Source organism: Carcharodon carcharias, chromosome 20, assembly GCF_017639515.1.
Source record: "Carcharodon carcharias isolate sCarCar2 chromosome 20, sCarCar2.pri, whole genome shotgun sequence".
In the NCBI taxonomy this organism is placed as follows: Eukaryota; Metazoa; Chordata; class Chondrichthyes; order Lamniformes; family Lamnidae; genus Carcharodon; species Carcharodon carcharias.
Window position 1 is genome coordinate 112,138,348 of NC_054486.1, and position 27,843 is coordinate 112,166,190.

General features: G+C 56.9%; 1 protein-coding gene across 1 annotated transcript in view; it reads left to right on the plus strand.

Moving 5' to 3' along the window:
- The window catches only part of LOC121292386 (tubulin polyglutamylase TTLL5-like), a 266,383-nt gene that overhangs the window by 154,474 nt on the left and 84,066 nt on the right, over positions 1-27,843 (plus strand). Inside the window, exon 18 of the mRNA XM_041214236.1 lies at positions 5,293-5,355. Coding sequence (XP_041070170.1) covers positions 5,293-5,355 — 63 coding nt within the window. The remainder of the gene's footprint in view (positions 1-5,292; positions 5,356-27,843) is intronic.

Below are 27,843 nucleotides of genomic sequence, written 5' to 3' on the forward strand. Positions count from 1 at the left end.
TACTTGCTGTACCTGCATACTAGCCTTTTGCGATTCATGCACTAAGACACCTAGATCCCTGAACTGCAGGACTTTGTGAAGGCTCCTTAAACAGCACCTTCCAAACCCACGACCACTATCATCTAGAAGAACAAGGGAAGCAGATAGATGGGAACCACCACCTGGAAGTTCCCCTCCAAGTCACTCACCATCCTGACGTGGGAATATATCACTGTTCCTTCAATGTTGCTGGGTCAAAGTCCTGGAACTCCCTCCCTAACAGTGCTGTGGATGTACCTACGCACATGGACTGCAGAGTTTCAAGAAGGCAGCTCACCACCACCTTCTCAAGGGCAACAAGGGATGGGCAATAAATGCTGGCCCAGCTAGTGAAGCCCACACCCCGAATTTATATAAAAAAATTCCCACTGCATTTCAGAGTTCTGCAATCTCCCACCATTTAGATAATATGCTTCTCTTTTATTCTTCCTGCCAAAAATGGACAATTTCACATTTTCCCACATTATACTTCATTTGCCAGGTCTTTGCCCACTCACTTAACCTATCTATATATTTTTGTAGCCTCCTTTTGACCCCGTCACAACTTACTTTCCTACTTATCATTGTGTCACCAGCAAATTTGGCAACCATCCCATCCATCCCTTCATCCAAATCATTTATTTAAACTGTAAACAGTTGAAGTCTGATTCCTGTGGCATGCCCCTCATTACATCTTGCCAACCTGAAACTCTGCTTCCTGTTAGCCAGCCAATCTTCTATCCATGCCAATATGTTACTCCCTATCCCATGAGCTTTTATTTACCACAATAACCTTTGATGTGGCACTTTATCAAATGACTTCTGGAAATCTAAGTGCCGTACATCCACCGGTTCCCCTTTATCCACAGCACATGTTACTTCCTCAAAGAACTCCAACAAGTTGGTTAAACATGATTTCTCTTTCACAAAACCATGTTGACTGTGCCTGATTACCTTGAACTTATCCAAGTGCCCTGCTATAGCTTCTTTAATAATAGCTTCTCACATTTTCCCTATGACAGATGTTAGGCTAACTGGTCTGTAGGTTCCTAATTTCTGTCTCCTTTTCTTTTTGAATAATAGGGTTACATTTGCTAATGTCCAATCTAATGGGACCTTCCCCAAATCTAGGGAATTTTGGAAACTTAAAAACAATGCATCAGCTATCTCACTAGCCATTTCTTTTAAGATCGTAGGATGATGTCCATCAGGTCCCGGGCACTTGTCAGCCCGCAGTTCCAACAATTTACTCAGTATCAGTTCTCTGGTGATTGTAATTTTCCTGAGTTCCTCTCTCCCTTCGATAGAAACATGGAAAATAGGAGCAGGAGCAAGTCATTCGGCCCTTGAAACCTGCTCCGCCGTTCAGTATGACCATGGTTGGTCCTGTATCTCAACGCCATACTCCTGTGCTCTCCCCATACCCCTTGATGGCTTTAGAATTCAGAAATCTATTTCCTTCTTAAGTATATTCAGTGACTTGGCCTCCACAGCCTTCTGTAGTAAAGAATTCCATAGGTTCACAACCCTCTGAGTGAAGAAGTTTCTCCTCATCTCAGTCCTAAATGGCCTACCCCGTATCCTGAGCCTGGGACCCCTGCATCCATCTGTCCATCCCTGTCAGAATTTTATGTGTTTCAATGAGATCCCCATCTCATTCTTCTAAACTCCAGTGAATACAGGCTTAGTTGCCCAATCTCTCCTCATACGCAATTCTGCCGTCCCAGCAATCAGTCTGGTGAACCTTCACTGCTCTCCCTCGATGGCAAGTATATCCTTTCTTAGGTAAGGAGACCTTACCACTCCCTGATTTATATGCTTCTAGGATGTTACTTGCATCCTCTATAGTGAAGACTGATGCAAAATACTTGTTCAATTCATCTGCCATCTCCTTGTTTTCCATGATCAATTTTCCAGACTCACTGTCCGTAGTACCAGAGCTCACTTTGTTAACTCGTTTCTTATTTAAATATTTTTAGAAACTCTTACTATCTGTTTTTATATTTCTGGCTAGCTTTCTCTTGTACTCTAATTTTTCCCTCCCCATTAATCTTTTAGGCATCCTCTGCTGTTCCTTATATTGTCTCCAATCTTCTAACCTTCCATCTATCTTTGCACAATTATATGCTTTTTCTTTAAGTTTGACACCATCTTTAACCTTTCTAGTAAACCATGGATGGTGTGTCCATCCTTTGGACTTTTTCTTACTCGTTGAAATGTATCTATTCTGTGTATTCTGAAATATCCCCTTAAATGTTTGCCACTGCATCTCAATTGACCAATCCCGTAACCTAATTTGCCAATTCGCTTTAGCCAGCTCTGCTTTCATGACCTCATAATTGCCCTTATTTAAGTTTAAAAACATAGTCTTGGACCCAATCCTCTCTCCCTCAAACTGAGTGTAAAATTCATTCATAATTTGATTGCTGCTACCGAGGGGTGTATTCACTGTGAGATCATTAATTAATCCCATCTCATTACATAATACCAGGTCCAGTATAGCCTGCTCTCTGGTTGGTTCCACAACATGCTGTTCTAAGAAACTATCCTGAAAATATTCTACGAGCTCCTCATCTGGGCTACCTTTGCCCATCTGACTTTTATAGTCTATATGTAGATTAAAATCTCAAAAACAGTTCCTGTGACATGTCTTCCTTCTTCCTTAACTGAGGTTTTTCACTTACGGTGGTTGACAGGGCCCTCAACCGTGTCTGGCCCACCTCCCACGCATCCGCCTTCACACCTTCTCCTCCCTCCCAGAACCATGATAGGGTCCCCCTTGTCCTCACTTATCACCTCACCAGCCTTCACATTCAAAGGATCATCCTCCACCATTTCCACCAACTCCAGCATGATGCCATCACCAAACACATCTTCCTTTCAGCACCCCTGGCGGCATTCCGCAGGGATTGTTCCCTCCGTGACACCCTGGTTCACTCCTCCATCACCCCCTACACCTCAATCCCCTCCCACGGCACCTTCCCATGCGACCGCAGAAGATGCAACACCTGCCCCATTACTTCCCCTCTCCTCACCGTCCAAGGGCCCAAACACTTCTTTCAAGTGAAGCAGCATTTCACTTGCACTTCCCTCAATTTAGTCTACTACATTCTTTGCTCCCAATACGGTTTCCTCTACATTGGAGAGACCAAACACAGACTGGGTGACCGCTTTGCGGAACACCTTCGGTCTGTCCGCAAGCATGACCCAGACCTCCCTGTCGCTTGCCATTTCAACACTCCACCCTGCTCTCATGCCCACATATCCATCCCTGGCCTGCTGCATTGTTCCAGTGAAGCTCAACACAAACTGGAGGAACAACACCTCATCTTCCAACAAGGCACTTTACAGCCTTCCAGACTGAATATTGAGTTCAACAATTTTAGATCATGAACTCTCTCCTCCATCCTCATCCCCTTTCTGATCCCCACTTTTTTTTCCAATAATTTATGTAAATTTTTCTTTTCTCACCTATTTCCATTATTTTTAAATGTATTTCCATCCATTGTTTTATCTCTACCTTTTAGCCTATTTCGATCCCTTCCCCCCACCCCCACAAGGACTATCTGTACCTTGCTCGTCCTGCTTTCTACCCTTAATTAACACATTCCTTAGATAATATCACCACCGTCAACACCTCTTTGTCCTTTTGTCTATGACATCTTGTGGTTATCTCCGCCTATCACTGGCCCTCTATCCAGCTCTACCTGTTCCCCCCCTCGCCCTTAAACCAGCTTATATTTCACCTCTTTTCTATTTTTACTTAGTACTGTTGAAGGGTCATGAGGACTCAAAACGTTAAGTGTGTCCCTCTCCACAGATGCTGCCAGACCTGCTGAGTTTTTGCAGGTATTTTTATTTTTGTTTTGGATTTCCAGCATCCGCAGTTTTTTGCTTTTAAAATCTCCCATGGTTATTGCCGTGCCTTTCTGACAATCTCCCATTGTTTCTTCCCTTATGCTGCGCCCTACCATTTGGTTACTATTAGGGGGCCTGTACATGACTCCCACAAGTGACTCCCTGCCTTTATCATTTCTCATCCTTGCCCAAACCGTTTGCACATCCTGGTTTCCTGAATTTAAGTTAGACATGAGGGCCGGGATTTTCCAGCCCCGCGAGGCAGGATCTGCCACGGGAGAGTTGGCCCAGCCAAAAGTCCATTGGCTTTCAGTGGGACCAGCCAATTCTGGCAGCGGACAGCACTGAAAACCCTGCCCAAGGGTCTACAAAGGGATAGAGATAGCTGTGGTGAGTGGGCAAAAATTTGTACAGTTTTGGTCTCCTTACTTAAGAGAGAATATAACGGTGTTTGAAGCAGTTCATAGAAGGTTCACTCGACTGATCGGGCTATCTTATGAGAAAAGGTTGCATAGCTTGGGCCAATGCCCATTGGAATTTAGAAGAGTCTTTGTATTCTCATATGTTTTCTTATTGAAACATGTAAGATCCTGAGGGGTCTTGATAGGGTGGATGCTGAAAGGATGTTTGCCCTTTTGAAAAAGACTAGAACTAGGGGACATATTTTAAAAATAAGAGTCTCCCATTTGAGAGGGAAATGAGGAGAATTTTGTTCTCTAAGAGGGTCGTTGGAATTCGTTTTGCCAGAGAGCAGTGGAAGCAGTTTTATTCCATTATTTTTAAAGCTGAGTTTATTTGATTCTTGATTGACAGGGAGTCAAAGGCTATAGGGGGTAGACAAGGTAGTTAGAGTTGAAAGTAGGGGCCACAATTCGATCAGACTTGATCTTATCAAATGACGGATCAGGCTCGGGGGGCTAAATGGCCTACCCCTGCTCCTAATTCATATGTTTGTAACCATACATTTTATGTGTTGCTCCAGGGTGAACCTTGATGGTAGAGTTGATGTAAATATACATGGATGGGTATTTGGGTAAACTACCTAGTTCACTAATGCACTCCAGGGAAGGCAGCCCGCTATCCCTTACCAGACTTTCTCTCACTCCAGTTGGCTTCTTAATGACCTCTGAAGCAGCTGTAGTAGCCAATCACTTACTCTAAATGATTGCAGTAGGAAAAGCCGCAGAACCACCACCTCAGCGATGGGCAAGAAACGCAGCTCTTGCTGGCATCACCCACATTGCGAGAATGTAATTAGTGAGGGACCCATCACGTGTTAAAAATTGAGGCACAGTTTTGAGCCCCATCTGCATCAGGACTGTGATTGTTTTGAGAATAGAGGTGTAAGTTTCTGTAATGTATGATTTAGATTTTTACTTGCTGCTTTCCTAACACTGTCTGTGCTTCATTCACCAGGCAATTTCTAGAGCACAAAACCACCCTGAACTATGTGCTGGCCACGCGTCTTTTTGCAGGGAGGTAAGGGTGTAGCTGGGAGAAGGAATATATTTGCAGGTTACCAACTTGCTGCTGCTTTTATGTATTAACTCTCACTGGGATACATGTCCCCTCTTCATTGGAAGGTGCTGACTGTCACTGGGGTACAGGTCCCCCTCCTCTCCTCAAGGTGCTGACTCTCACTGGGGTACAGGTTCCCCTCCTCTCCTGAAGGTGCTGACTCTCACTGGGGTACAGGTCCCCCTCCTCTCCTGAAGGTGCTGACTCTCACTGGGGTACAGGTCCCCCTCCTCTCCTGAAGGTGCTGACTCTCACTGGGGTACTGGTCCCCCTCCTCTCCTGAAGTTGCTGACTCTCACTGGGGTACAGGTCCCCTCCTCTCCTGAAGTTGCTGACTCTCACTGGGGTACGGGTCCCCCTCCTCTCCTAAAGATGCTGACTCTCACTGGGGTACGGGTCCCCCTCCTCTCCTAAAGATGCTGACTCTCACTGGGGTACAGGTCCCCCTCATCTCCTGAAGTTGCTGACTCTCACTGGGGTACAGGTCCCCCTCCTCTCTTGAAGGTGCTGAATCTCACTGGGGTACAGGGTCCCCCTCCTCTCTTGAAGGTGCTGAATCTCACTGGGGTACAGGTCCCCCTCCTCTCCTGAAGGTGCTGACTCTCACTGGGGTACAGGTCCCCCTGCTCTCCTGAAGGTGCTGACTCTCACTGGGGTACAGGTCCCCTCCTCTCCTGAAGGTGCTGACTCTCACTGGGGTACAGGTCCCCCTCCTCTCCTGAAGGTGCTGACTCTCACTGGGGTACAGGTCCCCCTCTTCTCCTGAAGGTGCTGACTCTCACTGGGGTACAGGTCCCCCTCCTCTCCTGAAGGTGCTGACTCTCACTGGGGTACAGGTCCCCCTCCTCTCCTGAAGGTGCTGACTTTCACTGGGGTACAGGTCCCCCTGCTCTCCTGAAGGTGCTGACTCTCACTGGGGTACAGGGTCCCCCTCCTCTCCTGAAGGTGCTGACTCTCACTGGGGTACAGGGTCCCCCTCCTCTCCTGAAGTTGCTGACTCTCACTGGGGTACAGGTCCCCCTCCTCTCCTGAAGGTGCTGACTCTCACTGGGGTACAGGGTCCCCCTCCTCTCCTGAAGGTGCTGACTCTCACCGGGGTAAAGGTCCCCCTCCTCTCCTGAAGGTGCTGACTCTCACTGGGGTACAGGTCCCCTCCTCTCCTGAAGGTGCTGACTCTCACTGGGGTACAGGTCCCCCTCCTCTCCTGAAGATGCTGACTCTCACTGGGGTACAGGTCCCCCTCCTCTCCTGAAGGTGCTGACTCTCACTGGGGTACAGTTCCCCTCCTCTCCTGAAGGTGCTGACTCTCACTGGGGTACAGGTCTCCCTCCTCTCCTGAAGGTGCTGACTCTCACTGGGGTACAGGTCCCCCTCCTCTCCTGAAGGTGCTGACTCTCACTGGGGTACAGGTCCCCCTCCTAGCCTGAAGTTGCTGACTCTCACTGGGGTACAGGGTCCCCCTCCTCTCCTGAAGGTGCTGACTCTCACTGGGGTGCAGGTCCCCCTCCTCTCCTGAAGGTGCTGACTCTCACTGGGGTACAGGTCCCCCTCCTCTCCTGAAGGTGCTGACTCTCACTGGGGTACAGGGTCCCCCTCCTCTCCTGAAGGTGCTGACTCTCACCGGGGTACAGGTCCCCCTCCTCTCCTGAAGGTGCTGACTCTCACTGGGGTACAGGTCCCCTCCTCTCCTGAAGGTGCTGACTCTCACTGGGGTACAGGTTCCCCTCCTCTCCTGAAGGTGCTGACTCTCACTGGGGTACAGGTCCCCCTCCTCTCCTGAAGGTGCTGACTCTCACTGGGGTACAGGTCCGCTCCTCTCCTGAAGGTGCTGACTCTCACTGGGGTACAGGTCTCCCTCCTCTCCTGAAGGTGCTGACTCTCACTGGGGTACAGGTCCCCCTCCTCTCCTGAAGGTGCTGACTCTCACTGGGGTACAGGTCCCCCTCCTAGCCTGAAGTTGCTGACTCTCACTGGGGTACAGAGTCCCCCTCCTCTCCTGAAGGTGCTGACTCTCACTGGGGTGCAGGTCCCCCTGCTCTCCTGAAGGTGCTGACTCTCACTGGGGTACAGGTCCCCTCCTCTCCTGCAGGTGCTGACTCTCACTGGGGTACAGGTCCCCCTCCTCTCCTGAAGGTGCTGACTCTCACTGGGGTACAGGTCCTCCTCCTCTCCTGAAGGTGCTGACTCTCACTGGGGTACAGGTCCCCCTCCTCTCCTGAAGTTGCTGACTCTCACTGGGATATAGTGTCCCCCTCCTCTCCTGAAGGTGCTGACTCTCACTGGGGTACAGGTCCCCCTCCTCTCCTGAAGGTGCTGACTCTCACTGGGGTACAGGTCTCCCTGCTCTCCTGAAGGTGCTGACTCTCACTTGGGTACAGGTCCCCTCCTCTCCTGAAGGTGCCGACTCTCACTGGGGTACAGATCTCCCTCCTCTCCTGAAGGTGTTGACTCTCACTGGGGTACAGGTCCCCCTCCTCTCCTGAAGTTGCTGACTCTCACTGGGGTACAGGTTCCCCTCCTCTCCTGAAGATGCTGACTCTCACTGGGGTACAGGTCGCCCTCCTCTCCTGAAGGTGCTGACTCTCACTGGGGTACAGGTCCCCCTCCTCTCCTGAAGGTGCTGACTCTCACTGTGGTACAGGTCCCCCTCCTCTCCTGAAGTTGCTGACTCTCACTGGGGTACAGGTTCCCTCCTCTCCTGAAGGTGCTGATTCTCACTGGGGTACAGGTCCCCCTCCTCTCCTAAAGATGCTGACTCTCACTGGGGTACAGGGTCCCCCTCCTCTCCTGAAGGTGCTGACTCTCACTGGGGTACAGGGTCCCCCTCCTCTCCTGAAGTTGCTGACTCTCACTGGGGTACAGGTCCCCTCCTCTCCTGAAGGTGCTGACTCTCACTGGGGTACAGGTCCCCTCCTCTCCTGAAGGTGCTGACTCTCACTGGGGTACAGGTCCCGCTCCTCTTCTGAAGGTGCTTACTCTTACTGGGGTACAGGTCCCCCTCCTCTTCTGAAGGTGCTGACTCTCACTGGGGTACAGGTTCCCCTCCTCTCCTGAAGGTGCTGACTCTCACTGGGGTACAGGTTCCCCTCCTCTCCTGAAGGTGCTGATTCTCACTGGGGTACAGGTCCCCGCCTCTCCTGAAGGTGCTGACTCTCACTGGGGTACAGGTCCCCTCCTCTCCTGAAGGTGCTGAATCTCACTGGGGTACAGGTCCCCCTCCTCTTCTGAAGGTGCTTACTCTTACTGGGGTACAGGTCCCCCTCCTCTTCTGAAGGTGCTGACTCTCACTGGGGTACAGGTTCCCCTCCTCTCCTGAAGGTGCTGACTCTCACTGGGGTACAGGTTCCCCTCCTCTCCTGAAGGTGCTGATTCTCACTGGGGTACAGGTCCCCTCCTCTCCTGAAGGTGCTGACTCTCACTGGGGTACAGGTCCCCTCCTCTCCTGAAGGTGCTGACTCTCACTGGGGTACAGGTCCCCCTCCTCTCCTGAAGGTGCTGAATCTCACTGGGGTACAGGTCCCCTCCTCTCCTGAAGGTGCTGACTCTCACTGGGGTACAGGTCCCCTCCTCTCCTGAAGGTGCTGACTCTCACTGGGGTACAGGTCCCCCTCCTCTCCTGAAGGTGCTGACTCTTACTGGGGTACAGGTCCCCCTCCTCTCCTGGAGTTGCTGACTCTCACTGGGGTACAGGGTCCCCCTCCTCTCCTGAAGGTGCTGACTCTCACTGGGGTACAGGGTCCCCCTCCTCTCCTGAAGGTGCTGACTGTCACTGGGGTACAGGGTCCCCCTCCTCTCCTGAAGGTGCTGACTCTCACTGGGGTACAGGTCCCCTCCTCTCCTGAAGGTGCTGACTCTCACTGGGGTACAGGGTCCCCCTCCTCTCCTGAAGTTGCTGACTCTCATTGGGGTACAGGGTCCCCCTCCTCTCCTGAAGATGCTGACTCTCACTGGGGTACAGGTCCCCCTCCTCTCCTGAAGGTGCTGACTCTCACTGGGGTACAGGTCCCCCTCCTCTCCTGAAGGTGCTGACTCTCACTGGGGTACAGGTCCCCCTCTCTTCCTGAAGGTGCTGACTCTCACTGGGGTACAGGTCCCCCTCCTCTCCTGAAGGTGCTGACTCTCACTGGGGTACAGGTCCCCCTCCTCTCCTGAAGGTGCTGACTTTCACTGGGGTACAGGTCCCCCTGCTCTCCTGAAGGTGCTGACTCTCACTGGGGTACAGGGTCCCCCTCCTCTCCTGAAGGTGCTGACTCTCACTGGGGTACAGGGTCCCCCTCCTCTCCTGAAGTTGCTGACTCTCACTGGGGTACAGGTCCCCCTCCTCTCCTGAAGGTGCTGACTCTCACTGGGGTACAGGGTCCCCCTCCTCTCCTGAAGGTGCTGACTCTCACCGGGGTACAGGTCCCCCTCCTCTCCTGAAGGTGCTGACTCTCACTGGGGTACAGGTCCCCTCCTCTCCTGAAGGTGCTGACTCTCACTGGGGTACAGGTCCCCCTCCTCTCCTGAAGTTGCTGACTCTCACTGGGGTACAGGTCCCCTCCTCTCCTGAAGGTGCTGACTCTCACTGGGGTACAGGTTCCCCTCCTCTCCTGAAGGTGCTGCCTCTCACTGGGGTACAGGTCGCCCTCCTCTCCTGAAGGTGCTGACTCTCACTGGGGTACAGGGTCCCCCTCCACTCCTGAAGGTGCTGACTCTCACTGGGGTACAGGTCCCCCTCCTCTCCTGAAGGTGCTGACTCTCACTGTGGTACAGGTCCCCCTCCTCTCGTAAAGTTGCTGACTCTCACTGGGGTACAGGACCCCTCCTCTCCTGAAGTTGCTGACTCTCACTGGGGTACGGGTCCCCCTCCACTCCTAAAGATGCTGACTCTCACTGGGGTACAGGTCCCCCTCCTCTTCTGAAGGTGCTTACTCTTACTGGGGTACAGGTCCCCCTGCTCTTCTGAAGGTGCTGACTCTCACTGGGGTACAGGTTCCCCTCCTCTCCTGAAGGTGCTGACTCTCACTGGGGTACAGGTTCCCCTCCTCTCCTGAAGGTGCTGACTCACACTGGGGTACAGGTCCCCCTCCTCTCCTGAAGGTGCTGACTCTCACTGGGGTACAGGACCCCTCCTCTCCTGAAGATGCTGACTCTCACTGGGGTACAGGTTCCCCTCCTCTCCTGAAGGTGCTGATTCTCACTGGGGTACAGGTCCCCTCCTCCCCTGAAGGTGCTGACTCACACTGGGGTACAGGTCCCCCTCCTCTCCTGAAGGTGCTGACTCTCACTGGGGTACAGGTCCCCTCCTCTCCTGAAGGTGCTGACTCTCACTGGGGTACAGGTCTCCCTCCTCTCCTGAAGGTGCTGACTCTCACTGGGGTACAGGTCCCCCTCCTCTCCTGAAGGTGCTGAATCTCACTGGGGTACAGGTCCCCTCCTCTCCTGAAGGTGCTGACTCTCACTGGGGTACAGGTCCCCTCCTCTCCTGAAGGTGCTGACTCTCACTGGGGTACAGGTCCCCCTTCTCTCCTGAAGGTGCTGACTCTTACTGGGGTACAGGTCCCCCTCCTCTCCTGGAGTTGCTGACTCTCACTGGGGTACAGGGTCCCCCTCCTCTCCTGAAGGTGCTGACTCTCACTGGGGTACAGGGTCCCCCTCCTCTCCTGAAGGTGCTGACTGTCACTGGGGTACAGGTCCCCCTCCTCTCCTGAAGGTGCTGACTCTCACTGGGGTACAGGTCCCCCTCCTCTCCTGAAGGTGCTGACTCTCACTGGGGTACAGGTCCCCCTCTTCTCCTGAAGGTGCTGACTCTCACTGGGGTACAGGTCCCCCTCCTCTCCTGAAGGTGCTGACTCTCACTGGGGTACAGGTCCCCCTCCTCTCCTGAAGGTGCTGACTTTCACTGGGGTACAGGTCCCCCTGCTCTCCTGAAGGTGCTGACTCTCACTGGGGTACAGGGTCCCCCTCCTCTCCTGAAGGTGCTGACTCTCACTGGGGTACAGGGTCCCCCTCCTCTCCTGAAGTTGCTGACTCTCACTGGGGTACAGGTCCCCCTCCTCTCCTGAAGGTGCTGACTCTCACTGGGGTACAGGGTCCCCCTCCTCTCCTGAAGGTGCTGACTCTCACCGGGGTACAGGTCCCCCTCCTCTCCTGAAGGTGCTGACTCTCACTGGGGTACAGGTCCCCTCCTCTCCTGAAGGTGCTGACTCTCACTGGGGTACGGGTCCCCCTCCTCTCCTGAAGTTGCTGACTCTCACTGGGGTACAGGTCCCCTCCTCTCCTGAAGGTGCTGACTCTCACTGGGGTACAGGTTCCCCTCCTCTCCTGAAGGTGCTGCCTCTCACTGGGGTACAGGTCGCCCTCCTCTCCTGAAGGTGCTGACTCTCACTGGGGTACAGGGTCCCCCTCCACTCCTGAAGGTGCTGACTCTCACTGGGGTACAGGTCCCCCTCCTCTCCTGAAGGTGCTTACTCTCACTGTGGTACAGGTCCCCCTCCTCTCCTGAAGTTGCTGACTCTCACTGGGGTACAGGACCCCTCCTCTCCTGAAGTTGCTGACTCTCACTGGGGTACGGGTCCCCCTCCACTCCTAAAGATGCTGACTCTCACTGGGGTACAGGTCCCCCTCCTCTTCTGAAGGTGCTTACTCTTACTGGGGTACAGGTCCCCCTGCTCTTCTGAAGGTGCTGACTCTCACTGGGGTACAGGTTCCCCTCCTCTCCTGAAGGTGCTGACTCTCACTGGGGTACAGGTTCCCCTCCTCTCCTGAAGGTGCTGACTCACACTGGGGTACAGGTCCCCCTCCTCTCCTGAAGGTGCTGACTCTCACTGGGGTACAGGACCCCTCCTCTCCTGAAGATGCTGACTCTCACTGGGGTACAGGTTCCCCTCCTCTCCTGAAGGTGCTGATTCTCACTGGGGTACAGGTCCCCTCCTCCCCTGAAGGTGCTGACTCACACTGGGGTACAGGTCCCCCTCCTCTCCTGAAGGTGCTGACTCTCACTGGGGTACAGGTCCCCTCCTCTCCTGAAGGTGCTGACTCTCACTGGGGTACAGGTCTCCCTCCTCTCCTGAAGGTGCTGACTCTCACTGGGGTACAGGTCCCGCTCCTCTCCTGAAGGTGCTGACTCTCACTGGGGTACAGGTCCCCCTCCTCTCCTGAAGTTGCTGACTCTCACTTGGGTACAGGGTCCTCCTCCTCTCCTGAAGGTGCTGACTCTCACTGGGGTGCAGGTCCCCCTCCTCCCCTGAAGGTGCTGACGCTCACTGGGGTACAGGTCCCCCTCCTCTCCTGAAGGTGCTGACTCTCACTGGGGTACAGGTCCCCCTCCTCTCCTGAAGGTGCTGACTCTCACTGGGGTACAGGTCCTCCTCCTCTCCTGAAGGTGCTGACTCTCACTGGGGTACAGGTCCCCCTCCTCTCCTGAAGTTGCTGACTCTCACTGGGATATAGTGTCCCCCTCCTCTCCTGAAGGGGCTGACTCTCACTGGGGTACAGGTCCCCCTGCTCTCCTGAAGTTGCTGACTCTCACTGGGGTACAGGTCCCCTCCTCTCCTGAAGGTGCCGACTCTCACTGGGGTACAGATCTCCCTCCTCTCCTGAAGGTGTTGACTCTCACTGGGGTACAGGTCCCCCTCCTTCTCCTGAAGTTGCTGACTCTCACTGGGGTACAGGTTCCCCTCCTCTCCTGAAGATGCTGACTCTCACTGGGGTACAGGTCGCCCTCCTCTCCTGAAGGTGCTGTCTCTCACTGGGGTACAGGTCCCCCTCCTCTCCTGAAGTTGCTGACTCTCACTAGGGTACAGGTCCCCTCCTCTCCTGAAGGTGCTGATTCTCACTGGGGTACAGGTCCCCCTCCTCTCCTAAAGATGCTGACTCTCACTGGGGTACAGGGTCCCCCTCCTCTCCTGAAGGTGCTGACTCTCACTGGGGTACAGGTTCCCCTCCTCTCCTGAAGATGCTGACTCTCACTGGGGTACGGGTCCCCCTCCTCTCCTAAAGATGCTGACTCTCACTGGGGTACAGGTGCCCTCCTCTCCTGAAGGTGCTGACTCTCACTGGGGTACAGGTCCCCTCCTCTCCTGAAGGTGCTGACTCTCACTGGGGTACAGGTCCCCCTCCTCTTCTGACAGTGCTTACTCTTACTGGGGTACAGGTCCCCCTCCTCTTCTGAAGGTGCTGACTCTCACTGGGGTACAGGTCCCCTCCTCTCCTGAAGGTGCTGACTCTCACTGGGGTACGGGTCCCCCTCCTCTCCTGAAGTTGCTGACTCTCACTGGGGTACAGGTCCCCTCCTCTCCTGAAGGTGCTGACTCTCACTGGGGTACAGGTCCCCTGCTCTCACAAAGGTGCTGCCTCTCACTGGGGGCCATGTCCTCTACTCTCCTGAAGGTGCTGACTCTCACTGGGGTATGATTCCTCTCCCCTCCTGAAGGTGCTGACTCTCACTGGGGTACAGGTCCCCCTCCTCTCCTGAAGGTGCTGACTCTCACTGTGGTACAGGTCCCCCTCCTCTCGTAAAGTTGCTGACTCTCACTGGGGTACAGGACCCCTCCTCTCCTGAAGTTGCTGACTCTCACTGGGGTACGGGTCCCCCTCCACTCCTAAAGATGCTGACTCTCACTGGGGTACAGGTCCCCCTCCTCTTCTGAAGGTGCTTACTCTTACTGGGGTACAGGTCCCCCTGCTCTTCTGAAGGTGCTGACTCTCACTGGGGTACAGGTTCCCCTCCTCTCCTGAAGGTGCTGACTCTCACTGGGGTACAGGTTCCCCTCCTCTCCTGAAGGTGCTGACTCACACTGGGGTACAGGTCCCCCTCCTCTCCTGAAGGTGCTGACTCTCACTGGGGTACAGGACCCCTCCTCTCCTGAAGATGCTGACTCTCACTGGGGTACAGGTTCCCCTCCTCTCCTGAAGGTGCTGATTCTCACTGGGGTACAGGTCCCCTCCTCCCCTGAAGGTGCTGACTCACACTGGGGTACAGGTCCCCCTCCTCTCCTGAAGGTGCTGACTCTCACTGGGGTACAGGTCCCCTCCTCTCCTGAAGGTGCTGACTCTCACTGGGGTACAGGTCTCCCTCCTCTCCTGAAGGTGCTGACTCTCACTGGGGTACAGGTCCCCCTCCTCTCCTGAAGGTGCTGAATCTCACTGGGGTACAGGTCCCCTCCTCTCCTGAAGGTGCTGACTCTCACTGGGGTACAGGTCCCCTCCTCTCCTGAAGGTGCTGACTCTCACTGGGGTACAGGTCCCCCTCCTCTCCTGAAGGTGCTGACTCTTACTGGGGTACAGGTCCTCCTCCTCTCCTGAAGGTGCTGACTCTCACTGGGGTACAGGTCCCCCTCCTCTCCTGAAGTTGCTGACTCTCACTGGGATATAGTGTCCCCCTCCTCTCCTGAAGGGGCTGACTCTCACTGGGGTACAGGTCCCCCTGCTCTCCTGAAGTTGCTGACTCTCACTGGGGTACAGGTCCCCTCCTCTCCTGAAGGTGCCGACTCTCACTGGGGTACAGATCTCCCTCCTCTCCTGAAGGTGTTGACTCTCACTGGGGTACAGGTCCCCCTCCTTCTCCTGAAGTTGCTGACTCTCACTGGGGTACAGGTTCCCCTCCTCTCCTGAAGATGCTGACTCTCACTGGGGTACAGGTCGCCCTCCTCTCCTGAAGGTGCTGACTCTCACTGGGGTACAGGTCCCCCTCCTCTCCTGAAGTTGCTGACTCTCACTAGGGTACAGGTCCCCTCCTCTCCTGAAGGTGCTGATTCTCACTGGGGTACAGGTCCCCCTCCTCTCCTAAAGATGCTGACTCTCACTGGGGTACAGGGTCCCCCTCCTCTCCTGAAGGTGCTGACTCTCACTGGGGTACAGGTTCCCCTCCTCTCCTGAAGATGCTGACTCTCACTGGGGTACAGGTCGCCCTCCTCTCCTGAAGGTGCTGACTCTCACTGGGGTACAGGTCCCCCTCCTCTCCTGAAGGTGCTGACTCTCACTGTGGTACAGGTCCCCCTCCTCTCCTGAAGTTGCTGACTCTCACTGGGGTACAGGTTCCCTCCTCTCCTGAAGGTGCTGATTCTCACTGGGGTACAGGTCCCCCTCCTCTCCTAAAGATGCTGACTCTCACTGGGGTACAGGGTCCCCCTCCTCTCCTGAAGGTGCTGACTCTCACTGGGGTACAGGGTCCCCCTCCTCTCCTGAAGTTGCTGACTCTCACTGGGGTACGGGTCCCCCTCCTCTCCTAAAGATGCTGACTCTCACTGGGGTACAGGTCCCCTCCTCTCCTGAAGGTGCTGACTCTCACTGGGGTACAGGTCCCCTCCTCTCCTGAAGGTGCTGACTCTCACTGGGGTACAGGTCCCCCTCCTCTTCTGACAGTGCTTACTCTTACTGGGGTACAGGTCCCCCTCCTCTTCTGAAGGTGCTGACTCTCACTGGGGTACAGGTCCCCTCCTCTCCTGAAGGTGCTGACTCTCACTGGGGTACGGGTCCCCCTCCTCTCCTGAAGTTGCTGACTCTCACTGGGGTACAGGTCCCCTCCTCTCCTGAAGGTGCTGACTCTCACTGGGGTACAGGTTCCCCTCCTCTCCTGAAGGTGCTGCCTCTCACTGGGGTACAGGTCGCCCTCCTCTCCTGAAGGTGCTGACTCTCACTGGGGTACAGGGTCCCCCTCCACTCCTGAAGGTGCTGACTCTCACTGGGGTACAGGTCCCCCTCCTCTCCTGAAGGTGCTGACTCTCACTGTGGTACAGGTCCCCCTCCTCTCGTAAAGTTGCTGACTCTCACTGGGGTACAGGACCCCTCCTCTCCTGAAGTTGCTGACTCTCACTGGGGTACGGGTCCCCCTCCACTCCTAAAGATGCTGACTCTCACTGGGGTACAGGTCCCCCTCCTCTTCTGAAGGTGCTTACTCTTACTGGGGTACAGGTCCCCCTGCTCTTCTGAAGGTGCTGACTCTCACTGGGGTACAGGTTCCCCTCCTCTCCTGAAGGTGCTGACTCTCACTGGGGTACAGGTTCCCCTCCTCTCCTGAAGGTGCTGACTCACACTGGGGTACAGGTCCCCCTCCTCTCCTGAAGGTGCTGACTCTCACTGGGGTACAGGACCCCTCCTCTCCTGAAGATGCTGACTCTCACTGGGGTACAGGTTCCCCTCCTCTCCTGAAGAAGCTGATTCTCACTGGGGTGCAGTTCCCCTCCTCCCCTGAAGGTGCTGACTCTCACTGGGGTTCAGGTCCCCCTCCTCTCCTGAAGGTGCTGACTCTCACTGGGGTACAGGTCCCCTCCTCTCCTGAAGGTGCTGACTCTCACTGGGGTACAGGTCTCCCTCCTCTCCTGAAGGTGCTGACTCTCACTGGGGTACAGGTCCCCCTCCTCTCCTGAAGGTGCTGAATCTCACTGGGGTACAGGTCCCCTCCTCTCCTGAAGGTGCTGACTCTCACTGGGGTACAGGTCCCCTCCTCTCCTGAAGGTGCTGACTCTCACTGGGGTACAGGTCCCCCTCCTCTCCTGAAGGTGCTGACTCTTACTGGGGTACAGGTCCCCCTCCTCTCCTGGAGTTGCTGACTCTCACTGGGGTACAGGGTCCCCCTCCTCTCCTGAAGGTGCTGACTCTCACTGGGGTACAGGGTCCCCCTCCTCTCCTGAAGGTGCTGACTGTCACTGGGGTACAGGTCCCCCTCCTCTCCTGAAGGTGCTGACTCTCACTGGGGTACAGGTCCCCCTCCTCTCCTGAAGGTGCTGACTCTCACTGGGGTACAGGTCCCCCTCTTCTCCTGAAGGTGCTGACTCTCACTGGGGTACAGGTCCCCCTCCTCTCCTGAAGGTGCTGACTCTCACTGGGGTACAGGTCCCCCTCCTCTCCTGAAGGTGCTGACTTTCACTGGGGTACAGGTCCCCCTGCTCTCCTGAAGGTGCTGACTCTCACTGGGGTACAGGGTCCCCCTCCACTCCTGAAGGTGCTGACTCTCACTGGGGTACAGGGTCCCCCTCCTCTCCTGAAGTTGCTGACTCTCACTGGGGTACAGGTCCCCCTCCTCTCCTGAAGGTGCTGACTCTCACTGGGGTACAGGGTCCCCCTCCTCTCCTGAAGGTGCTGACTCTCACCGGGGTACAGGTCCCCCTCCTCTCCTGAAGGTGCTGACTCTCACTGGGGTACAGGTCCCCTCCTCTCCTGAAGGTGCTGACTCTCACTGGGGTACGGGTCCCCCTCCTCTCCTGAAGTTGCTGACTCTCACTGGGGTACAGGTCCCCTCCTCTCCTGAAGGTGCTGACTCTCACTGGGGTACAGGTTCCCCTCCTCTCCTGAAGGTGCTGCCTCTCACTGGGGTACAGGTCGCCCTCCTCTCCTGAAGGTGCTGACTCTCACTGGGGTACAGGGTCCCCCTCCACTCCTGAAGGTGCTGACTCTCACTGGGGTACAGGTCCCCCTCCTCTCCTGAAGGTGCTGACTCTCACTGTGGTACAGGTCCCCCTCCTCTCCTGAAGTTGCTGACTCTCACTGGGGTACAGGACCCCTCCTCTCCTGAAGTTGCTGACTCTCACTGGGGTACGGGTCCCCCTCCACTCCTAAAGATGCTGACTCTCACTGGGGTACAGGTCCCCCTCCTCTTCTGAAGGTGCTTACTCTTACTGGGGTACAGGTCCCCCTGCTCTTCTGAAGGTGCTGACTCTCACTGGGGTACAGGTTCCCCTCCTCTCCTGAAGGTGCTGACTCTCACTGGGGTACAGGTTCCCCTCCTCTCCTGAAGGTGCTGACTCACACTGGGGTACAGGTCCCCCTCCTCTCCTGAAGGTGCTGACTCTCACTGGGGTACAGGACCCCTCCTCTCCTGAAGATGCTGACTCTCACTGGGGTACAGGTTCCCCTCCTCTCCTGAAGGTGCTGATTCTCACTGGGGTACAGGTCCCCTCCTCCCCTGAAGGTGCTGACTCTCACTGGGGTACAGGTCCCCCTCCTCTCCTGAAGGTGCTGACTCTCACTGGGTTAAGGGTCCCCTCCTCTCCTGAAGGTGCTGACTCTCACTGGGGTACAGGTCTCCCTCCTCTCCTGAAGGTGCTGACTCTCACTGGGGTACAGGTCCCCCTCCTCTCCTGAAGGTGCTGACTCTCACTGGGGTACAGGTCCCCCTCCTCTCCTGAAGGTGCTGACTCTCACTGGGGTACAGGTCCCCCTCCTCTCCTGAAGGTGCTGACTCTCACTGGGGTACAGGTCCCCCTCCTCTCCTGAAGGTGCTGACTCTCACTGGGGTACAGGTCCCCCTCCTCTCCTGAAGGTGCTGACTCTCACTGGGGTACAGGTCCCCCTCCTCTCCTGAAGGTGCTGAATCTCACTGGGGTACAGGGTCCCCCTCCTCTCCTGAAGGTGCTGACTCTCACTGGGGTACAGGTCCCCCTCCTCTCCTGAAGGTGCTGACTCTCACTGGGGTACAGGTCCCCCTCCTCTCCTGAAGGTGCTGACTCTCACTGGGGTACAGGTCCCCCTCCTCTCCTGAAGGTGCTGACTCTCACTGGGGTACAGGTCCCCCTCCTCTCCTGAAGGTGCTGACTCTCACTGGGGTACAGGTCCCCCTCCTCTCCTGAAGGTGCTGACTCTCACTGGGGTACAGGTCCCCCTCCTCTCCTGAAGGTGCTGACTCTCACTGGGGTACAGGGTCCCCCTCCTCTCCTGAAGGTGCTGACTCTCACTGGGGTACAGGGTCCCCCTCCTCTCCTGAAGGTGCTGACTCTCACTGGGGTACAGGTCCCCCTCCTCTCCTGAAGGTGCTGACTCTCACTGGGGTACAGGGTCCCCCTCCTCTCCTGAAGGTGCTGACTCTCACTGGGGTACAGGTCCCCCTCCTCTCCTGAAGGTGCTGACTCTCACTGGGGTACAGGTCCCCTCCTCTCCTGAAGGTGCTGACTCTCACTGGGGTACAGGTCCCCCTCCTCTCCTGAAGTTGCTGACTCTCACTGGGGTACAGGTCCCCTCCTCTCCTGAAGGTGCTGACTCTCACTGGGGTACAGGTTCCCCCTCCTCTCCTGAAGGTGCTGCCTCTCACTGGGGTACAGGTCGCCCTCCTCTCCTGAAGGTGCTGACTCTCACTGGGGTACAGGGTCCCCCTCCACTCCTGAAGGTGCTGACTCTCACTGGGGTACAGGTCCCCCTCCTCTCCTGAAGGTGCTGACTCTCACTGTGGTACAGGTCCCCCTCCTCTCCTGAAGTTGCTGACTCTCACTGGGGTACAGGACCCCTCCTCTCCTGAAGTTGCTGACTCTCACTGGGGTACGGGTCCCCCTCCACTCCTAAAGATGCTGACTCTCACTGGGGTACAGGTCCCCCTCCTCTCCTGAAGGTGCTGACTCTCACTGGGGTACAGGTCCCCATCCTCTCCTGAAGGTGCTGACTCTCACTGGGGTACAGGTTCCCCCTCCTCTCCTGAAGGTGCTGACTCTCACTGGGGTACAGGTCCCCTCCTCTCCTGAAGGTGCTGACTCACACTGGGGTACAGGTCCCCCTCCTCTCCTGAAGGTGCTGACTCTCACTGGGGTACAGGTCCCCTCCTCTCCTGAAGATGCTGACTCTCACTGGGGTACAGGTCCCCTCCTCTCCTGAAGGTGCTGACTCTCACTGGGGTACAGGTCCCCTCCTCCCTGAAGGTGCTGACTCTCACTGGGGTACAGGTCCCCCTCCTCTCCTGAAGGTGCTGACTCTCACTGGGGTACAGGTCCCCTCCTCTCCTGAAGGTGCTGACTCTCACTGGGGTACAGGTCTCCCTCCTCTCCTGAAGGTGCTGACTCTCACTGGGGTACAGGTCCCGCTCCTCTCCTGAAGGTGCTGACTCTCACTGGGGTACAGGTCCCCCTCCTCTCCTGAAGTTGCTGACTCTCACTGGGGTACAGGGTCCCCCTCCTCTCCTGAAGGTGCTGACTCTCACTGGGGTACAGGTCCCCCTCCTCTCCTGAAGGTGCTGACGCTCACTGGGGTACAGGTCCCCCTCCTCTCCTGAAGGTGCTGAGTCTCACTGGGGTACAGGTCCCCCTCCTCTCCCAAAGGTGCTGAGTCTCACTGGGGTACAGGTCCCCCTCCTCTCCTGAAGGTGCTGACTCTCACTGGGGTACAGGTCCCCCTCCTCTCCTGAAGTTGCTGAGTCTCACTGGGATACAGGTCCCCCTCCTCTCCTGAAGGTGCTGACTCTCACTGGGGTACAGGTCCCCCTGCTCTCCTGAAGTTGCTGACTCTCACTGGGGTACAGGTCCCCTCCTCTCCTGAAGGTGCCTGACTCTCACTGGGGTACAGATCTCCCTCCTCTCCTGAAGGTGCTGACTCTCACTGGGGTACAGGTCCCCCTCCTCTCCTGAAGTTGCTGACTCTCATTGGGGTACAGGGTCCCCCTCCTCTCCTGAAGATGCTGTCACTCACTGGGGTACAGGTCGCCCTCCTCTCCTGAAGGTGCTGTCTCTCACTGGGGTACAGGTCCCCCTCCTCTCCTGAAGTTGCTGACTCTCACTAGGGTACAGGTCCCCTCCTCTCCTGAAGGTGCTGATTCTCACTGGGGTACAGGTCCCCCTCCTCTCCTGAAGGTGCTGACTCTCACTGGGGTACAGGGTCCCCCTCCTCTCCTGAAGGTGCTGACTCTCACTGGGGTACAGGTTCCCCTCCTCTCCTGAAGATGCTGACTCTCAGTGGGGTACGGGTCCCCCTCCTCTCCTAAGATGCTGACTCTCACTGGGGTACAGGTTCCCCTCCTCTCCTGAAGGTGCTGATTCTCACTGGGGTACAGGTCCCCTCCTCTCCTGAAGGTGCTGACTCACACTGGGGTCCAGGTCCCCCTCCTCTCCTGACGGTGCTGACTCTCACTGGGGTACGGGTCCCCCTCCTCTCCTGAAGTTGCTGACTCTCACTGGGGTACAGGTCCCCTCCTCTCCTGAAGGTGCTGACTCTCACTGGGGTACGGGTCCCCCTCCTCTCCTGAAGTTGCTGACTCTCACTGGGGTACAGGTCCCCTCCTCTCCTGAAGGTGCTGACTCTCACTGGGGTACAGGTTCCCCTCCTCTCCTGAAGGTGCTGCCTCTCACTGGGGTACAGGTCGCCCTCCTCTCCTGAAGGTGCTGACTCTCACTGGGGTACAGGGTCCCCCTCCACTCCTGAAGGTGCTGACTCTCACTGGGGTACAGGTCCCCCTCCTCTCCTGATGTTGCTGACTCTCACTGTGGTACAGGTCCCCCTCCTCTCTGTAAGTTGCTGACTCTCACTGGGGTACAGGACCCCTCCTCTCCTGAAGTTGCTGACTCTCACTGGGGTACGGGTCCCCTTCCACTCCTAAAGATGCTGACTCTCACTGGGGTACAGGTCCCCCTCCTCTTCTGAAGGTGCTTACTCTTACTGGGGTACAGGTCCCCCTGCTCTTCTGAAGGTGCTGACTCTCACTGGGGTACAGGTTCCCCTCCTCTCCTGAAGGTGCTGACTCTCACTGGGGTACAGGTTCCCCTCCTCTCCTGAAGGTGCTGACTCACACTGGGGTACAGGTCCCCCTCCTCTCCTGAAGGTGCTGACTCTCACTGGGGTACAGGACCCCTCCTCTCCTGAAGATGCTGACTCTCACTGGGGTACAGGTTCCCCTCCTCTCCTGAAGGTGCTGATTCTCACTGGGGTACAGGTCCCCTCCTCTCCTGAAGGTGCTGACTCACACTGGGGTACAGGTCCCCCTCCTCTCCTGAAGGTGCTGACTCTCACTGGGGTACAGGTCCCCTCCTCTCCTGAAGGTGCTGACTCTCACTGGGGTACAGGTCTCCCTCCTCTCCTGAAGGTGCTGACTCTCACTGGGGTACAGGTCCCCCTCCTCTCCTGAAGGTGCTGACTCTCACTGGGGTACAGGTCCCCCTCCTCTCCTGAAGGTGCTGACTCTCACTGGGGTACAGGTCCCCTCCTCTCCTGAAGGTGCTGACTCTCACTGGGGTACAGGTCCCCCTCCTCTCCTGAAGGTGCTGACTCTCACTGGGGTACAGGTCCTCCTCCTCTCCTGAAGGTGCTGACTCTCACTGGGGTACAGGTCCCCCTCCTCTCCTGAAGTTGCTGACTCTCACTGGGATATAGTGTCCCCCTCCTCTCCTGAAGGTGCTGACTCTCACTGGGGTACAGGTCCCCCTGCTCTCCTTAAGGTGCTGACTCTCACTGGGGTACAGGTCCCCTCCTCTCCTGAAGGTGCCGACTCTCACTGGGGTACAGATCTCCCTCCTCTCCTGAAGGTGTTGACTCTCACTGGGGTACAGGTCCCCCTCCTCTCCTGAAGTTGCTGACTCTCACTGGGGTACAGGTTCCCCTCCTCTCCTGAAGATGCTGACTCTCACTGGGGTACAGGTCGCCCTCCTCTCCTGAAGGTGCTGACTCTCACTGGGGTACAGGTCCCCCTCCTCTCCTGAAGTTGCTGACTCTCACTAGGGTACAGGTCCCCTCCTCTCCTGAAGGTGCTGACTCTCACTGGGGTACAGGTCCCCCTCCTCTCCTAAAGATGCTGACTCTCACTGGGGTACAGGGTCCCCCTCCTCTCCTGAAGGTGCTGACTCTCACTGGGGGACATGTCCCCTCCTCTCCTGAAGATGCTGACTCTCACTGGGGTACAGGTCGCCTTTCGCCCAAAGGTGCTGACTCTCACTGGGGTACAGGTCCCCCTCCTCTCCTGAAGGTGCTGACTCTCACTGTGGTACAGGTCCCCCTCCTCTCCTGAAGTTGCTGACTCTCACTGGGGTACAGGTTCCCCTCCTCTCCTGAAGGTGCTGACTCTCACTGGGGTACAGGTCCCCCTCCTCTCCTGAAGATGCTGACTCTCACTGGGGTACAGGGTCCCCCTCCTCTCCTGAAGGTGCTGACTCTCACTGGGGTACAGGGTCCCCCTCCTCTCCTGAAGGTGCTGACTCTCACTGGGGTACAGGGTCCCCCTCCTCTCCTGAAGGTGCTGACTCTCACTGGGGTACAGGTCCCCTCCTCTCCTGAAGGTGCTGACTCTCACTGGGGTACAGGTCCCCTCCTCTCCTGAAGGTGCTGACTCTCACTGGGGTACAGGTCCCCCTCCTCTCCTGAAGTGCTGACTCTCACTGGGGTACAGGTCCCCCTCCTCTCCTGAAGGTGCTGACTCTCACTGGGGTACAGGTCCCCTCCTCTCCTGAAGGTGCTGACTCTCACTGGGGTACAGGTCCCCCTCCTCTCCTGAAGGTGCTGACTCTCACTGGGGTACAGGTCCCCCTCCTCTCCTGAAGGTGCTGACTCTCACTGGGGTACCGGACCCCTCCTCTCCTGAAGGTGCTGACTCTCACTGGGGTACAGGTCCCCCACCGCTCCTGAAGGTGCTGACTCTCACTGGGGTACAGGGTCCCCCTCCACTCCTGAAGGTGCTGACTCTCACTGGGGTACAGGTCCCCCTCCTCTACTGAAGGTGCTGAATCTCACTGGGGTACAGGGTCTCCCTCCTCTCTGAAGTTGCTGACTCTCACTGGGGTACAGGTCCCCTCCTCTCCTGCAGGTGCTGACTCTCACTGGGGTACAGGGTCCCCCTCCACTCCTGAAGGTGCTGACTCTCACTGGGGTACAGGTCCCCCTCCTCTCTTGAAGGTGCTTACTCTCACTGGGGTACAGGTCCCCCTCCTCTCCTGAAGGTGCTGACTCTCACTGGGGTACAGGTTCCCCTCCTCTCCTGAAGGTGCTGACTCTCACTGGGGTACAGGTTCCCCTCCTCTCCTGAAGGTGCTGACTCTCACTGGGGTACAGGTCCCCCTCCTCTCTTGAAGCTGCTGACTCTCACTGGGGTACAGGTCCCCCTCCTCTCCTGAAGATGCTGACTCTCACTGGGGTGCAGGTCCCCCTCCTCTCCTGAAGGTGCTGACTCTCACAGGGGTACAGGTCCCCTCCTCTCCTGAAGGTGCTGACTCTCACTGGGGTACAGGTCCCCCTCCTCTCCTGAAGGTGCTGACTCTCACTGGGGTACAGGTCCCCTCCTCTCCTGAAGGTGCTGACTCTCACTGTGGTACAGGTCCCCCTTCTCTCCTCAATGTGCTGACTCTCAATGGGGTACCGGTCCCCCATCTCTCCTGAAGGTGCTGATTCTCACTGGGGTACAGGTCCCCCTCCTCTCCTGAAGGTGCTGACTCTCACTGGGGTACAGGTCCCCTCCTCTCCTGAAGGTGCTGACTCTCACTGGGGTACAGGTCCCCCTCCTCTCCTGAAGGTGCTGACTCTCACTGGGGTACAGGTCCCCCTCCTCTCCTGAAGGTGCTGACTCTCACTGGGGTACAGGTCCCCCTCCTCTCCTGAAGGTGCTGACTCTCACTGGGGTACAGGTCCCCCTCCTCTCCTGAAGGTGCTGACTCTCACTGGGGTACAGGTCCCCCTCCTCTCCTGAAGGTGCTGACTCTCACTGGGGTACAGGTCCCCCTCCTCTCCTGAAGGTGCTGACTCTCACTGGGGTACAGGTCCCCCTCCTCTCCTGAAGGTGCTGACTCTCACTGGGGTACAGGTCCCCCTCGTCTCCTGAAGGTGCTGACTCTCACTGGGGTACAGGTCCCCCTCCTCTCCTGAAGGTGCTGACTCTCACTGGGGTACAGGTCCCCCTCCTCTCCTGAAGGTGCTGACTCTCACTGGGGTACAGGGTCCCCCTCCTCTCCTGAAGGTGCTGACTCTCACTGGGGTACAGGGTCCCCCTCCTCTCCTGAAGTTGCTGACTCTCACTGGGGTACAGGTCCCCCTCCTCTCCTGAAGGTGCTGACTCTCACTGGGGTACAGGTCCCCCTCCTCTCCTGAAGGTGCTGACTCTCACTGGGGTACAGGTCCCCCTCCTCTCCTGAAGGTGCTGACTCTCACTGGTGTATTGGACCCCTCCTCTCCTGAAGGCGCTGACTCTCACTGGGGTAAAGGTCCCCCTCGTCTCCTGAAGGTGCTGACTCTCACTGGGGTACAGGTCCCCTCCTCTCCTGAAGGTGCTGACTCTCACTGGGGTACAGGTCCCCTCCTCTCCTGAAGGTGCTGACTCTCACTGGGGTACAGGTCCCCCTCCTCTCCTGATGGCGCTGACTGTCACTGGGGTACAGGTCCCCCTCCTCTCCTGAAGGTGCTGACTCTCACTGGGGTACAGGTCCCCCTCCTCTCCTGAAGGTGCTGACTCTCACTGGGGTACAGGTCCCCCTCCTCTCCTGAAGGTGCTGACTCTCACTGGGGTACAGGTCCCCCTCCTCTCCTGAAGGTGCTGACTCTCACTGGGGTACAGGTCCCCCTCCTCTCCTGAAGGTGCTGACTCTCACTGGGGTACAGGTCCCCCTCCTCTCCTGAAGGTGCTGACTCTCACTGGGGTACAGGTCCCCCTCCTCTCTGAAGGTGCTGACTCTCACTGGGGTACAGGTCCCCCTCCTCTCCTGAAGGTGCTGACTCTCACTGGGGTACAGGTTCCCCTCCTCTCCTGAAGGTGCTGACTCTCACTGGGGTACAGGTCCCCCTCCTCTCCTGAAGGTGCTGACTCTCACTGGGGTACAGGTCCCCTCCTCTCCTGAAGGTGCTGACTCTCACTGGGGTACAGGTCCCCTCCTCTCCTGAAGGTGCTGACTCTCACTGGGGTACAGGTCCCCTCCTCTCCTGAAGGTGCTGACTCTCACTGGGGTACAGGTCCCCCTCCTCTCCTGAAGGTGCTGACTCTCACTGGGGTACAGGTCCCCCTCCTCTCCTGAAGGTGCTGACTCTCACTGGGGTACAGGTCCCCTCCTCTCCTGAAGGTGCTGACTCTCACTGGGGTACAGGTCCCCCTCCTCTCCTGAAGGTGCTGACTCTCACTGGGGTACAGGTCCCCCTCCTCTCCTGAAGGTGCTGACTCTCACTGGGGTACAGGTCCCCCTCCTCTCCTGAAGGTGCTGACTCTCACTGGGGTACAGGTCCCCCTCCTCTCCTGAAGGTGCTGACTCTCACTGGGGTACAGGTCCCCCTCCTCTCCTGAAGGTGCTGACTCTCACTGGGGTACAGGTCCCCCTCCTCTCCTGAAGGTGCTGACTCTCACTGGGGTACAGGTCCCCCTCCTCTCCTGAAGGTGCTGACTCTCACTGGGGTACAGGTCCCCCTCCTCTCCTGAAGGTGCTGACTCTCACTGGGGTACAGGTCCCCCTCCTCTCCTGAAGGCGCTGACTCTCACTGGGGTACAGGTCCCCCTTCTCTCCTGAAGGTGCTGACTCTCATTGGGGTACACGTCCCCCTCCTCTCCTGAAGGCACTGACTCTCACTGGGGTACAGGTTGCCCCTCCTCCCAAGAAGGTGCTGACTCTCACTGGGGTACAGGTCCCCCTCCTCTCCTGAAGTTGCTGACTCTCACTGGGGTACAGGTCCCCCTCCTCTCCTGAAGGTGCTGACTCTCACTGGGGTACAGGTCCCCCTCCTCTCCTGAAGGTGCTGACTCTCACTGGGGTACAGGTCCCCCTCCTCTCCTGAAGGTGGTGACTCTCACTGGGGTACAGGTCCCTATCGTCTCCTGAAGTTGCTGACTCTCACTGGGGTACAGGTCCCCCTCCTCTCCTGAAGGTGCTGAGTCTCACTGGGGTACAGGTCCCCCTCCTCTCCTGAAGGTGCTGACTCTCACTGGGGTACAGGTCCACTCCTCTCCTGAAGGTGCTGACTCTCACTGGGGTACAGGTCCCCCTCCTCTCCTGAAGGTGCTGACTCTCACTGGGGTACAGGTCCCCCTCCTCTCCTGAAGGTGCTGACTCTCACTGGGGTACAGGTCCCCCTCCTCTCCTGAAGGTGCTGACTCTCACTGGGGTACAGGTCCCCTCCTCTCCTGAAGGTGCTGACTCTCACTGGGGTACAGGTCCCCCTCCTCTCCTGAAGGTGCTGACTCTCACTGGGGTACAGGTCCCCCTCCTCTCCTGAAGGTGCTGACTCTCACTGGGGTACAGGTCCCCCTCCTCTCCTGAAGGTTGCTGACTCTCACTGGGGTACAGGTCCCCCTCCTCTCCTGAAGGTGCTGACTCTCACTGGGGTACAGGTCCCCTCCTCTCCTGAAGGTGCTGACTCTCACTGGGGTACAGGTCCCCTCCTCTCCTGAAGGTGCTGACTCTCACTGGGGTACAGGTCCCCCTCCTCTCCTGAAGGTGCTGACTCTCACTGGGGTACAGGTCCCCCTCCTCTCCTGAAGGTGCTGACTCTCACTGGGGTACAGGTCCCCCTCCTCTCCTGAAGGTGCTGACTCTCACTGGGGTACAGGTCCCCCTCCTCTCCTGAAGGTGCTGACTCTCACTGGGGTACAGGTCCCCCTCCTCTCCTGAAGGTGCTGACTCTCACTGGGGTACAGGTCCCCCTCCTCTCCTGAAGGTGCTGACTCTCACTGGGGTACAGGTCCCCCTCCTCTCCTGAAGGTGCTGACTCTCACTGGGGTACAGGTCCCCCTCCTCTCCTGAAGGTGCTGACTCTCACTGGGGTACAGGTCCCCTCCTCTCCTGAAGGTGCTGACTCTCACTGGGGTACAGGTCCCCTCCTCTC